Below are 15321 nucleotides of genomic sequence, written 5' to 3'. Positions count from 1 at the left end.
TCTCTAGAGAAGAGACGCCATACAACAAAATCTACGATCTATATGGCTGTAAGCGCCTTTCCATACAAATAAAGATGCTCTGCTGACCTCATTTTGGGAGAATATTGATCCAGAAATCCCATCGGAAAGACTGACATAAGATTCGTCCTCTCTTTGTGAGAATGCTAGCCATTGCTCCCATCTTGTATCATCATTGTCGGCCTCTTGATGGGCAAAACAAACAAGTGATGTATCTAGGAGTCGTGATAAAGTCTTCTCAATCTCCCTGGCATCGTTTGCTTCGCCGATGGACGCCACTTTCTTTCGTCGGAGACGAGATCCATGAGGTAACTGGGAGAGGACATATTCTCTTAACGAGGTGACCCTGTTGTAATGACGTTCTAGGAGGTCGCGCCTCACGGGTATTCTCCCAAGTGGTTTGGCTCGCTTTTGGTGTTCCGACGCAACAATAGTCTCCGACTTCCGCTTTCTCCGGTTTTCCATAATTGTTCTGTATCTTTTTCCCGTTAAACGATTGCCAAGGCGTTGTGTTATCCGATGAGCACTTGTGTGATTATTCGAGCTATGGTGGAATTCTATGAGCCACAGAGTTTCGAACATTGGTTTGATGAGATGTGGCTGATCCTTACCCAACGCGGGAGCGGGAGCTTGTCCCCAGAGAGATTAGCGCAGACTTAGCGTGAGGCCGGTTCCAGGGGTAAGCAACCAGCCGCTTAACCGAGCGTTATCGCAGGATTGGCCACTGATCATTAAATCAGAGACGGCGAGGGTTGAGTAAAGATGAAAGCCATCTGCTGCTTCGCAAAGAAGGGAAAGAAACGCGAGCCTTACACATCCGCGAAAGCGACCACAGCATATCATTACATATACTTGCTGCGGGAGATAGCGTTTTCGGTGTGGTAGATGCGTGTCCTTTCGGGGGAAGCTGGGATTCCAGACGAAATTAACATGGTCGCTAAGAAGCGTTGTAAGCAGTCCTGCATACCATCACACGCAGTATCACAACGCAGGAACGGCGAGCACAGAGGAAAACTGTGTGACTGTGCAATCTTCTTTGTGTAACCATGGAAAGTGGAAGCTAGGTAAGGTAGGTTGAAAAGTGGTCAGCTCGGATAACTGGTGGATATGGAGCCCCGGATCTGCCACCAGGATGGACAATGGGACTCAAACAGACGGAAAAGGGGACGATTTGGTGAATGGAGGAGTCTCGACTGCGACTTCGAAAATGCCAAGTGACTTCAAACATAGCGTACTTCTGGCGATGTACAATGAAATGCTTGTCTTTCTCAGCCTGCACTGATAAAGAACCGGCGGAGCCCACAAGAGCCGGATCAAAGCATTATTGCACCGATGTCTCCCGACCAGCTGAAGACCTTAACTAGACCACAAGCTCAGGGGTCAAGCGGATCAGGAAGAGTACTTGTTGTTACATACTATCGTTGACACATCAGTCCCTCAAAAGCACTTAGGACAAGCTATTGAACATACCTAAGATATATCAAAACCACAGCCACGCCACTTTGAACTCAATGTCCCAGGCGGAAGCACGAGTCAATTTATGGTACGTACCTGACTCTTGGGTACGGGGATCCGAGGTGCAACTGAGGTGCAGGAGGGAGCGAAAGAGAAGTTGACGCGAGAAAGGGGATGTAACGTCAAAGGATGAAAGACTGGCTGGGGAACCAAGTAGCACTGGGGTGAATGGACAATCGCCATATGTTCCTCCAAACGCAGTAATAATCGATTCAACGCGGCCAAATCGAGCGGGGTTCCCTGGTTTGACATATATGAATAGGTGTATGTATGTCGTATATGCCCAATGTGCTACAGTGTGAAAGCTTAACTTGCTATGTTTCTAGTTTCGACGATTCGGCGGTCATTACAACTCATCTAAAAATGAATGGGCTGGTGAGCCTGAATTCATTGATAAACTGACTTGGTGACGGGTGGAATTGAGGCTGTTGAATCGGCTGCCACACGAAACGGTTCGTGGGTTACGAGACCAGTCACAATGCCACGGATTGGATCGCAATAAATCCCTGACGCTTCAAGGGGAAGACAGGGAGGCCCTTTGGTTTCCCCGAGATATGTATGTATGTTGATGGTCGCATAAACTCTAAAATGCTTCGCTAGTCATTCTCGTGTTTTAGACCAATGTCGCAACTATCCGTTAGGATACTCCTAAAGTTCCATTTTGGGACATGGGTATGAACATCGTAGGACTAGAGAATTGATGCAGGGGAGAAATACTCGATCTTAGGGGCGTCATAAGTCAGCCAAGCACCACATAGTAGATCTCCGAGTCTTAGCTTAGTCTAGCAGACAGAACTCGACTGCGATAGTTAGGTATGCTCGACTCTGTAGTCTCTAGAGCATATTGTTCGCTTCCATATGTCGGAAGGACGACCATGCGGATCTTCAAGTGCCCTGTCTTCCTTTGTTGGTCCCTCGCCCTGCAGTCCTAACAAAGTTTTCTTAGGCTGGCCACAACAGGCGGCCCTCCGTCGACAGTCCATTGTTCAAAGCTACCTGTTCAGCGGCTGTAAATAGATACGGAAATGCCAAATGCATGGTCATGAAATGTGGAGGTGTTGTCGACGCTACTTGAGGTTGAGTGCCGTTGTGCACGGTTTATGAAGTATTCTCTTGATGTGATTGATGTGCTTACATCCAACCAACAGTGTCCGTTGTTTGCTCTTCAGGCACCTCCACTACCACCTTAACCTAAGTAGTACCTAATGGAAGCTTCAACGGATGTGCTCCACTGAGGAAGGCACCGCCCCATCTGCGGGCAATCGCCAATCCAAATCCCAATTGAACACTGTTTACTAGGTACCTAGGTAGGTAGGTATGTAAGGTAGGTAAGGTAAGGTATTGATGCTGTAACTGTGCTTTCCCTTGACTTTAATTGATATGATACCCGACGACAAGGGTAATAGTAAGTTTTCCGTTCAAATTCGCCTACCTTTCATCAGATCGCGTCTTCCATGCCATGCCATTGCTTGCACGTAAAACATCTCAGTGTTGGTTTGTCCCTATTCTACCGAACTGTCGCCCATCTCAGGAAGTGATACGGCCAATTAGGCCCCTATTTCTCCCTTTCCCAGGGATCATCCACCTTCGAGCCTCATTCGACCCGCTTGCTCTGTGCTATTCGTACCTTCAGCTATCTGACCTGGCGACCTGGATACAGGTGATTGCCTTATGCACGCACATGCAACTCCATCCACAACACTCTTCAGACTAAACTGCATCAATAAAGCGCTTGACTGGCAGCATCCCCCTCCACCGCCGAAGCCCCTAACAGAAAGTTGGCCTGCATACGACGAGTTGGAACGGCTGATTCCAGCACCAGCATCCACCAAAGAGTGTCCACTTCGATTTTCGACCCTCCCATCCCCAACGTCGTTCGACTTCCCGGGACTGATCTAGCTTGGTGCCCCATCTTGTTGTTCCTGCTCACTTGTCCGCGGTTGGATCCTGCAGTTGAGAGCTTGTGAGGGCCATTGATTTTCTTATACCCCCTGGTCGCTACACTCTTCAGGCCCATTTGTAGTTGACTCTGTTCCACTACCAATCTACCATCAGCACCTACAGTACAGCACTTCTGCTCACACCTATCAAGTGCGCCTCACGCCAACGCCCGCACAACGCTTAAACGCCAACGCATCGATGCTCTCTGCATGGGTCTATAGTCCCCCAACCAGTCGCTCCGCTCGACGAGCCTGACCGATGCTCAGGCCACCATGGATAACGACATGGATATGGCCCTTCACGCGGGCCTCCAAGCGGACGCACAGGATGTAGACTCGGGCTTTCGAAACCCCAATCTCGAGCCTCACCACGACCTTCATCACCTCTCCCAGCATAATCAGAATCAGCGCCCTTACGATCACGATAACGACCACAATCGTCGCATCGACCACGCCACTGACCTCAGACAAGATTATCTCAACGATCAGCTATCTCACAACCGCCTTCATTACCTCCCCGATTCTTCGCCTTCCGCCGCTCCTGCATCTCATTTCGACCAACGTAGCGCCTCTTCCCGTCCTCCTGTGCCTCACGCCAACGAGTACGATTCGATTTCTACGGGAGCCCACCATGCCTTCACCCCCGTAAACCCCGACGACTTCTACAAAAGCTATCGGGGAACACACCACAATAATCAAGAGTCCCTCTCTACCGGTACCTCGGCATTGCGTCTGTCATTGCGCTCCAACGGTGATGGCTCAACGCCAAAAGTTCATACTACATCGCAAACAGAGATCAATATGCGTTCCACGTCAAATCCTGTCGACAACAGGCCTGCTCTTCCTGGGTATAACCCCACTGGAACTCACCCCAGTGTGAGGGATCTGAAAAGGCGCTTCGACCAGAATGGTGCTGCACCTTCATCAATTCCCCGTGCCCCGGCGCATACAGGAGCTGCAGCTAAGGTTAGGCAAGATGTTGGTGTCAGTCCACAACCGCGAAATGGTGCAACGTCTTACTCGACATTACGTGATGGTTCAAATTCGTTCAGCAAGCAAACGATGTCCTCGTCAGCCCGCTCCCAGAGATCAAGATATGTTGCCGAAGACCAGGTCTCGAATAATTCTCAGTCTTTTGCCAGTCGTATAGGGAAACCGCGAAGTACTGCTAGCGGAAACTCAAATGCCTCCAAACCCACGTCCAACTTGGCGCCAGAGTCTCCACCACAACAACCGACTACTTCTTCTATCTCCCCCACACCTTCGCGTTCTCAAGGCTTGCTTTTCGGCGAGATTCTTCCCGAGCAACACAATTTTCCCACTGCTGGTTATGGAATTGAGGGCGTTCGCCCAAGAAGGACATCTGAATCCAGCTTACACCATCCCTTTAGCCATCAAAGAAGTCTATCTGATCCACCAGATGTCGCCGAGCCTTCGTCCCCAAGTATCTGGTATCGTAGCCTCAACGGCGACGATAACAACGGGCAACCTACCCAGGCCCCTCAAAAAGGCCACACGCGGTCACATAGCGACATCCCAAAATCCCCTTCATTACCTCCGGTCTCTCGCAAAACCCCTTCTCGAAAATCACCGACGACCAATACCTCGAGTGCTGGATCTACATCCAAACTGCCACGCTCTGTGAGAAAAGTGAATGGCCCTAGTGATTCAACACCTTCGACGCGTTCAAACTCACCAACTCTCAAACGACCGCAAGTGAATGGTCGAACATCAAGGGCAGGAACTCCGACGACAAGGGCGAAAACTCCAACGAGGGCCAAGACACCAACCCAGAGCGGCGTTACTCGAAAAGCGGCACCTCGAACTCTGGTCACACCGACGAACAATAATCGCCTTCAGGCAAATATCATAGCGCCTCCCCCGAAGCTCTCCCCCCCTCTCCGCAGTTCTCGGCCTCGTCAACCCGTTTCCGTGGCTACAACGGCAAGCTCTCGGATGAGGGCAGTGGAAAGGGCTAGGTCACCGAATCCTACATCCATTCCGCAGTCCAGGATCGCTGAACCATCATCGCGCCGGCGGAAGATCTCTGTAGGACCGATTGATTTTGAACAACGACGAGAACATATCCGACTAGCTTATACGAAGTCCATTCGAGAAAGCCAGGCGCTCGAGGCACGACAGAAGGCAGCAGACCGAAGGCGGAGGGAAATGGAGGCTGCTGCCAGGGCGAAGGCTGCTGCCACTGCTTCTTCAAACCCGAATTCACCATCTGTTACGCCAGAGCCTAATACTACAGAGTCGCCAATCCTCGCCGATATTCCACCAGTTCCGCCCCTTCCAGATGACCATTTAGTATCGTCAGAGTTCAGGATTGGTAGCGGGCCAAGTTCGAGCCCTGAGTTTTCAAGTGCCACAGAAGTGCAAAATGCCTTGAATGTGGTTGAGCTTTCAGATACTATTGCATTCCCAGGTAGCCATGAGGTATCTTACGATCAGCCTGATGGAGAGCCACGCCGAGATCAGCCTTCGCCGTTTCTGGATGACCCGACGATGAGTCCGGTTGATATCGCAATGGCATTACCACCTGCTTCATTGATGCTAGCTGCGACCTCGCAGGCAGCGCTTACCGACGAGCCATCGGCTCAAGACTTTGATTCACCCACCCTGGGTGTTCCTGGCAGCTTTCCAGCCCTCAGTCCTCCTATTGGTGAACCAGAGCGACCACCGACTGCCATTTCGATAACATCGGAAACAACAGAGTTCGATAACGAAGCTCAAATTACCCCTCCAAGGTCCTCACAGACGCCGCTCGAAGTTCCCATCACGGTTATCAAGCCACCCAGCCCACAGACGCAGAGGTCCACATCTCCTCCAAAGGCCGAGTACCATTACCCGTTCGAGGATGACCCTGACTCGCCAGTTCGACCGAAATCCGCATTCAATGCCGTTGATGTAACTGAACATGCATTATCGAAGCACGATGAGGTTACTCTGCCTTTCATCCCTGGAGCATTCGGTGTTGAGGCCAAAGCAGACGTGCCCCAACCAGGTGTTGAGTCGTACAAAGCTACAATCACCATTCTGCCACCCAGTGACGAACCAAGGGCAGCTGAGAGCCTTGAAGAAATAGTCCCATTCCCACGAATTGAGCCCGAATATGAATCAGACTGCCATTCTGATTCAGAATACGATGAAGGAACGAGACAGTATCGCCGCTCTCATGACGATGGTGCTATCACTGACAGCTGTACCGATGACGTGGAAGAGGCTGGTAGAAACGACTGTAGATCAGAGGTGCCGTCCGACGACCAAGTCTCGTCACATCGTGCCTCGACTTGTGAATCTCTGGATACTAACAATGAGCCTCGTTCAGCTTATGATGAACAGCAGCGGCCGGAGATTTCAACAAATCTTATGGTACCGACTTTGTCTGCGACGAATAGGACAAGTCAGCAGTCAGCGTGGACTGACTTTTCGATCAATAGTGGCGACGTGTCTCCAGTGGGGCGCTCGCCAGTGTTTCCCGATGATGACGAGAACGAAACTGGAGATCATGGCCATGTTACCATTTTTGAAACAACATCTATCCATCGAAATAGCCGACCTGTTGAGCGACCTTCGGAGATTCGCAACAGTCAACCGGAGATCCGACCCTCTACTGACTTGACCCAGTCACCGTATCTAAGTCATCAACTCCCGGAGCTAGACACTGGAGATGGATTTTCCATTCCTTATCTTTCCAACAGAGCCAGCAAGAGCTTCTCGTATTTCCCATCCCCTAATCACGAACCTCCTCCCATACCAGCTTCAACATCAGGCTCCGCTTGCAATTCGCAACGAGCATCAGGCGTTTATTATGAGCAGTCCCAAAGTGGAAGCACATTTGTCAATTCTGAAAGAGGGTCGCAGGATTACATTCCCACGATGACAACACCTCAATCGATGGACAACACATCCCTGTCAACCCATAATCAGTATTTTGCGGATGCAACCACTTTGAACGGAGATGCAAACTCCGAAACATATGATAGACAGGTTCCAACAGGAAAAGAAAAGCACCGACTTGTTCAACGACGCAACGTTATAAAGGAGCTTGTTGATACTGAAGCTGTGTTCGTGCGCGACATGAATATTGTTGAAGAGATCTACAAAGGGACAGCAGAGGCTTGCCCAAAGCTTGACGCCAACACTGTGAAGCTCATCTTCCGCAACACGGATGAAATTATTGCATTCCACACATCTTTCTTTGCTCAGATCAAAGAGGCGGTTCTAGCTGTTTACACGATGCAGAGCCGGCGGTCTGCGCTTGCTAGGGAAGGCACATTGATATCGGAGCCCTCGCAGTTCAATCCTGCTGACATTGATGATACCAAAGATCGTTCTGTTCTGATCGGCCCTGTTTTCAAAGCCAATATGGAGAATATGAAGCTCGCTCATGAAGGCTTCTTGAGGAACAGTGATGGGGCAGCCAAACGACTCATCCAGATACAACAGGATCCCACGGTGAAAGTCTGGCTCAATGAATGTAACGAAGTTGCGAAGGACCTGACGGCAGCATGGGACCTGGACTCGCTCTTAATTAAACCAATGCAGCGCATCACCAAGTATCCAAATCTCATTATAACGCTATTACAGCACACCCCACAGGATCATCCCGATCGAGAAGGTCTAATTGAGGCTAAAGAGATCCTCGAGACGGCCATCATCGAGATCAACAAAACCAAGAAGAACTTCGAACTTGTTGGCCAGATCGTCGGAAGAAAGCGAAAGGAATCCGATGTTAAGGCAGGATTCGCGCGCGCATTCGGCAAAAGAGTCGACAAGCTCCAAGCGTCAGGTACCCGAACGAGTGAAGATTCCGAATATGCTAAATTGAACGAGAAATTTGGCGACGATTATCTGCGACTACAAGTTGTTCTCCGAGATGTCGAATTCTATACGAGGCAGGTATCTGCCTATGTACACGAATTTTTGCAGTATCTGTCTTCCATCGAGTTGGTTATGAGGCTACAGCCAGGAAACCATCCTGAGCTTGAAAGCAAGTGGGTCCAGTTTAATATCTCGATGCGAGATCTTGAAAAGGTTGCGCTTGAGGAGCATGTACGTTGATTGCTTAAGTGACGCTTGGGGGAAAGAATACTGACGCATGCCAGTTATCGCAAGTCCGAAAACATGTCATTGAGCCGTTCGAACATGTTATCAAGGCCTATGGTAACCCGTCTTTGGCGATGAAGAAACGCCAAAAGCGCCGTGTGGATTACGAGCGATACGAACAGCTAAAGCGCGCGGGCAAAAGCATTGACTCCAAACTCAACGAGCTTGTTGAGCAGTACGATGCTCTGAACGATACGCTGAAGAAAGAGCTTCCCAAGCTGTCTGCTTTAACTGAAAAGGTGGGCAACATCTGTCTGGGTAACTTTGTTAACATCCAAACGAGATGGTATGGGATATGGAAGGACAAGATGAAACTAGTTTTGGGCGACTGTCCTGATATGCCGGATCTTAAGGAGGTCGTGGCAACCTTCCAACGCGACTTCCCCTACCAACAGGAGCAGTTAGCCAGTATTGGGATCCTCAATCCCATGTATCGGGGCCGAGTTTCTCAGTCAACCACACGGAGTACCGACGAATCATCATCCCTGAGAATGCGATCACGTCCGTCTGAGAGTGATTCGCGTGCTCGAGGTCACTCAATCAGTGGTGAACAGGCCCCAAGCTTTCCTACACCCGAGTTCACAAAACGCCACAGCGGTTCGTATACTGCGTCGCCTACAGGTGTCACTGCTGGGAGCATCCCTAGTCCACATCAGTATTATTATCGTGACTATTATTCGGGTATCGGGAACCACCAGCAGGGCACTGCATCTCCTCTCTCCCCAGATCTTCCCGGTAGCACGCGATCATTCGCCGCCTCTACGAGACCCAGTACAGGCAGAAGTTTTGACTCTGGAGGACTTCCTCGACAGAGCTCAGACTCAGCTACACAACAGCTCCGAGACTCGCATACAACCTACAGTTCCCAGAATCAATCTCAAGAGGGCAGACGGTTTTCGGGGCTTTTCCACTCAGCTTTGCCACCAGCTGATGGACCTGAGGATAGTGCTCGATCGTCTCGGGCGTCTTCAAGGGAGCGAGGACCTACAGACGACGGGTATAATGTGCTTTGGCTAGCGGCTTCCCTCTTTGAGTTCAATATTGCAACGACAAAACACGAAGCTGGTTATCCGTACTTGGTATATCAGGCCGGCGAAGTAAGTCGACTCACTCCACAAATGGCCTTGGTTTTGGGAGCTAACCACCAGTCTAGATCTTCGACGTCCTTGGTGAGAAAGGAGAGCTCTGGTTAGCAAAGAACCAGGATGATCCAGACGATCGCGTTGGGTGGATTTGGTCAAAGCACTTTGCCAGGCTCGCTGATTCATAACCACGGCCCATGACTGACCGAAACTTCAGCAGGCAGGGCCAAGCCAGACTGCTATCTTACCAACTACGCAACACATCCAAGATTTATACTAGGATTCAAGGGAGGAGCTTGGGCGTTTATTACACGGACATTCCGATTTGGAACTGCAGCAGATTCACCCGGTTCTAAAACGCATCCATGTTGATCCACATTTTTTATATTTGTGTTCTATGAGTTTCCTCGCCTTTTATTCGACCTTGAGCTCCTATTTATGCTGAATGAGCTGTTCGACAATGCGTCGTTTCCTTCAGTTTTCATTTGTTTGTTTGGGCTTGTATTTGGGTAAAAGCCTTCAGTGTCCTATACGCGAAAGCAGAAAATATGGGATGAAAGAAAGGCGTGGTTGGGGCCTTGACTTTTAAAGCAGGGGAGCCAGGCGTTCAGAGCAAAATACCAACATATGTAAGATTTCAGGTGTGAATAACGAGGGATGAGCCCGAAAGCAACTTAGGCGGGTAGTGTTTGCTTGGCCATGAAGTTCGGTTGCATCTTGTAGCAGTGGAGGAAATGTAACGAATTGTATTGACTACCTAAGGTATGGAATGAGATACCAGTGGCCCAAGCATGATGAAGCTTAAAGTATTCAACTTGGTTACGTGGATCATTATGTGCGGTCTTGTATAGTTATCTTGGTGGCAATATCTTTGTACGGTGTCTTTTGGCACTCTTATTGGGCCTAAGAATCATTATTTGGTTGTTGCCGACTAACACATGGCTAACATTTGATGTTTATCATAGCTCATATACCAAACGGTAGATGATGATTCTGACATGTGACTTGGAACTCATACCCCCAGACTGGAACGTTAGGAAAGTGGAACTGCGGTAAACAGACGGATCCCCCGCCCTTGCAGGAGAAAGGGGGCGGGGGTAGCATACTACCGCTCACAGCGTTAGAGCAATACCTAGGTACCTTAGTTGGTAGGTACCTCTTTAGTACCTTTCGTAGTGCTAATCAATCTTGGCTGCTTTGTTGCTACCAACCATCAGCTGCAAGTCTGGCATCTACTTTGCCCTCCTACATTACTCGACAGCTTTGCCAAGTCTTTCGCTTCAATTTACCCTCTGGCAGAGCAAGAAGCTTCGCGAAAAGGTACTGTTCACTCTTTCGAGGTTGCCCCGTTTCATGACCCACACCACACGATATGCCCGCGACAAGCTCGCCGGAAGAGCAGGCGGTCGATCGCGAGTACCCGCAGCGGCATCGTCATCATCTTCATCAGGAACTTGGACCGTTGCAGCATAACCACAACGTGGCTGAATTCCAGTCTCGGCTTCATTATCAACAGAATCAAAGCTCACGGTCAACTTTACAGCATCAAACTTCTCAACAAGATTTACGTCATTCGTATCCCCAGTCTAATACTCACCTCGCTGTCCCGAGTGTATCTGCTGCAGGCTCGACATCCCGCTCGTCTTCAATTTCTCCTGTTCCAACACCGTCGATATCTCCCCCAGCTTCTGCCGTATCTACTGACGCTCTGCATTCACCCCGTGATTATTCTCCGCCAGTACCAACTCCCTCTTCGACCGGTACCGAGGTTTACTACAGCCATCCGCAGCGAGACTCATACGATCGTAATAGCTCGGGTAGACACAGCCAGGATAACAATAGCCTTGAATCTCAAGGGCGCAATCCGGCCAACATGGCCAGCTGGTCAGGACAGCCCGCTATCAGAGGCAACTCTGAGGCTGTGCGCATGATTCTATTGAATTTCGTCACTATTGGCATAACGTACGTTTACTTGCCCTGCGAGCTGCGGCAACAGTAATCCAATTTGAGCTGGCTTTTTAACATTGGTGCATCTAGTTTCACGTGGGGTATCGAAATGACATGTAAGTCTACAAATTCACCATCCCCTGGCGTACCTTGCTGAAGAGTGTTTAGACTGCACGCCATATCTTCTTAATCTTGGTTTAACCAAAAGCAACACATCTCTAGTATGGATTGCTGGTCCGTTGTCCGGTCTTATAGTTCAACCTGTTGTCGGCGTCATTGCGGATGAGAGTAAGTCCAAATGGGGACGTCGTCGACCGTTGATGGTGGTTGGCTCCGTTATTGTTGCTATAAGCCTCCTAATATTAGGCTTTACACATGAGATTGTCGGTTTCGTAGTGGCCGATAATGAGGCTGCCAAGCGGCCTACGATAGTATTGGCTGTATTGGCCATCTATGTTGTTGATTTCGCTATTAATGCTGGTATGGTGCCATGAACGTCTCTCTAACTCCGCCAAAACTAACGACTTTTCCAGTCATGTCATGCTCCAAGAGTCTCATTGTTGATACGTTACCAATCGACAAACAGCAGACGGGGGCGGCTTGGTGTAAGTTTACGCCACTGTTTTGATGTGAGCCGAATTAACGTTGTTTGTAGCAAGTCGTATGTCTGCAATTGGTCATATGATTGCGTATGGCGCCGGGGCTGTCGATTTATTGAAGGTTTTCGGAAGCACACTTGGCGATACTCAGTTCAAACAGCTCACGGTCATCTCAACCATTGCTCTCCTGAGTTCAACGTCACTCACTTGCTGGGCCGTTACGGAGCGGGTACTGGTAGCCTCCAAACCAACACAGCATGAGGGTCGCTTCAAAGTCTTTCGCCAAATCTGGTCGACACTTCTAAACCTACCTCCTCGAATTCAAGCCATCTGCTGGGCACAGTTCTGGGCTTGGATCGGGTGGTTCCCTTTTCTTTTCTATAGTACCACATGGGTTGGTGAAACATACTTTCGTTACGACGTGCCCGCCGATGCGAGGAAATCCAAGGATACTCTCGGTACCATTGGGCGCATAGGAAGCACTGCGCTTGTTATTTACTCCGTAATCACATTTGCAGGTGCCTGGATTCTTCCCATGTTTGTCCAGTCTCCTGAGGACAACTCCTTTACCCACCGACCTCCTCAGGCAATCGCAGGCTTCTTGACACGGTTCAACAAGGTGAAGCCTGATCTATTGACTGCTTGGATGCTTGGGCACATAATGTTTGCTGCGTCCATGTCGTTGGCACCATTTGCAACAAGCTTCCGATTTGCGACTGTTCTGGTGTGTCTATGCGGCATGTAAGTCTTGCACCAGTTCTCCGCCCTCCGTATGATGCTAATGCGTGTTTAGACCTTGGACTCTCGCTATGTGGGCACCGAGTGCTTTCCTCGGCGTCGAGGTCAATAAGCTCGGCGGTGGCGCCGGATCAGATGGCGCATATCGTCGCATTTCGGACGGGCCCGACATTGAGCTCTCGGATATCAGCCACGATGATGCACCTTTGCAGCTTGATCACGGTTCAGAGGTTGGCATGCCATCTACGGCTGCTACAGGCGAGTTGTCGGGTATCTACTTCGGCATCCTGAACATTTATACGACGTTGCCACAGTTTGTTGGTACGTTCATATCTACCATCGTGTTCGCGGTCCTCGAGCCTGGAGAGAGTCCCGAGCTCGCGGGTGATGAAAAGAAGCAGCCAGATCCAGATGGTCCGAACGCCATCGCGGTGTGCCTATTCATCGGAGCCATGAGCAGTTTGGTTGCAGCATATGTGACCCGGAAGCTAAAAGTTATGTAAGATAGACAGCTCTACGGAGTTGTCGTGTATTACTTGTGTGTTCTTGCTAATTTTGTTGCAATTCTTCGTTCATGGCTCATCTGACTTTGGGGTTGGATATTGTTTTGGCGTATTGGCGCAGAGGTCATTGCCAGCATAGGCTTGAGACTCATATAGTGAGTCGTAGCTGTATTTGGAGTGCGGTGTGAGTGCAGAGCGTGTCGAAGATCATGATATGCATGGCGTAGAGTTCATAACCATAGTTCGGCTCTAATTGATATCTAAGATAGAAAGATGCGACTACGCTAACCACATACACGCCAGAAATCACAGATGTCACAAGGGGTATCCTCCTCCAGTGTCGTCTCTTTCTCTGAAATCACTGACGCATCCGTACCATCCCCCCTCATAGTCTGAATTGGTGTACCCTGAACCGCGTATACAGTGATTCTATTTGTCCTTCTCATTCTCAGCTTCGGATACCTTCTCCCACTCGTCCTCCGTACTAACACTTGATTGTGTACCCGTAGCCCCAGAACGTTGCTTCACTTCGCCCTTTGACTGAAGAGGCTCGACTCCAGCAGCACCTATAGCAACTTCAGAGGTTGTCACGGCGACGGGAGACGGCTTGCTCGGGACAGTCGTCTCGACCTCCGTCTCGCTGTCTTCGCCATCGTTACCCGACACCTCTTTCTGCTGTTGCTTTTCTTTCTCCTCCTTTTCACGCTGCTCTCGCTGCGCGATGGCAAGCTCGGCGGCAAACCAGTTGATGCTCCACCACAAACCGCCACAGAGGATGGAAAGAATGACGCAGTGGATATTGTACGTCGCGAGCAAGAGACAAAATAGGACGGTTTGGAGAGCGGCGAAGGAGGCATTCGCGGCCTTGAGGATGGTGGGCGTCGGGCCTGGGGTAAAAATGTCCTCCCAAAGCTTGACGACGAAGGATGACATGGTTGATGCTCTATCGCGGGGTCGTTATTGGCGGGGTTTTGTTGTTCAAAGTAGTGGACTATCGGAGGGAGGACTCTGGTATCTTGATCGCGTTGATGTTACGACTCTGTACGGTATGTAACGAGGGAAGACAAAGACCTTTCTGGTGTAATTCCTGGTTCGCAGTTGCAGGTTTTCTTCTTCTCAAGGATAGAGGCGGTCGCTGCCTGGCGACCACTCTATTTCGCTAATAGCGTAACTTGTACCAACCGGCTTTGTACGAGTGTTCTTTGTGACCCAGTTAAGCGAATCTATCCGTGAATAGGAGAGAATAGCCCTTCTTGAAGCAGTACTGTGATTGTTCGTTGAATATCGGGCTGGTGTGTCTTACAAGAGAGTGTACCTGCAATGACGACAGGTGGTTGGTTCCTAGCCCGTGGATGACCCAGATCGCGTGCCGGGCTTCTATTGGATTACATAAGGGCATCGTCTTTGAGACTGTTTTCAGCACGACCCCGTGATGAGAGTAACAATACAAATATGTCTGTGTTGCGTATTCCTGTTTTAGTTGTATGATGAGTTTGTTGGCCTTTTTCCTTGGGTCTTCTCTTGGTCCATGGATCCTAGGGTGTAGAACCTCATCCCTAGTAGTTAGTTTATTCGTATTAAGAGGGATATATGTATATTAACTGTAACTAACTAAGGTCTTGGGCCAGGTAGTCTAGCTAATATATAAGGTAAGTGCCTTAAGTACTTTTAATATTACCTTTTAGCTAGGCTATAAAAGTATTATAAATAAAGCTATTTATATAATAATAATTACCTTTTTTTTTATTTTCTTAGTATTTTTTATATTAATAATACTTATAAATTAAATTACTATATAAATTAACTATAAAGTTAATATATTAATACTTTTATTAATTTACTTACTATTATTTTACTTATATTA

The 15321-nt window shown here is 49.2% G+C and overlaps 3 protein-coding genes across 3 annotated transcripts; 2 read left to right on the top strand and 1 right to left on the bottom strand.

Moving 5' to 3' along the window:
- Window positions 1-3746: 3746 nt before the first annotated feature.
- On the top strand, window positions 3747-9858 carry FSUBG_7207 (Rho guanine nucleotide exchange factor gef1; the record flags this gene model as incomplete). The annotated part of the gene is made up of 3 exons (XM_036685488.1): window positions 3747-8534; window positions 8588-9685; window positions 9742-9858. 3 exons carry the CDS (start codon window positions 3747-3749, stop codon window positions 9856-9858), a joined length of 6003 nt encoding a protein of 2000 aa, XP_036537217.1.
- Window positions 9859-11042: 1184 nt separating this feature from the next.
- FSUBG_7206 (SUT1D-like sucrose transporter) lies at window positions 11043-13457 on the top strand (the record flags this gene model as incomplete). The annotated part of the gene is made up of 7 exons (XM_036685487.1): window positions 11043-11632; window positions 11708-11733; window positions 11786-11905; window positions 11984-12097; window positions 12151-12222; window positions 12273-12957; window positions 13010-13457. 7 exons carry the CDS (start codon window positions 11043-11045, stop codon window positions 13455-13457), a joined length of 2055 nt encoding a protein of 684 aa, XP_036537216.1.
- A 429-nt stretch (window positions 13458-13886) lies between these two features.
- On the bottom strand, window positions 13887-14390 carry FSUBG_7205 (PKR1; the record flags this gene model as incomplete). The annotated part of the gene is made up of 1 exon (XM_036685486.1): window positions 13887-14390. The coding sequence occupies one exon, from the start codon at window positions 14388-14390 to the stop codon at window positions 13887-13889; it is 504 nt and encodes a 167-aa protein (XP_036537215.1).
- Between the last annotated feature and the right edge of the window lie 931 nt (window positions 14391-15321).

This window comes from Fusarium subglutinans, assembly GCF_013396075.1.
Source record: "Fusarium subglutinans strain NRRL 66333 chromosome Unknown NRRL66333_c0000090, whole genome shotgun sequence".
NCBI classification, from domain to species: domain Eukaryota; kingdom Fungi; phylum Ascomycota; class Sordariomycetes; order Hypocreales; family Nectriaceae; genus Fusarium; species Fusarium subglutinans.
The sequence above is the reverse complement of the archived record's forward strand: the minus strand, read 5'-3'. Positions and strand labels throughout refer to the sequence as shown.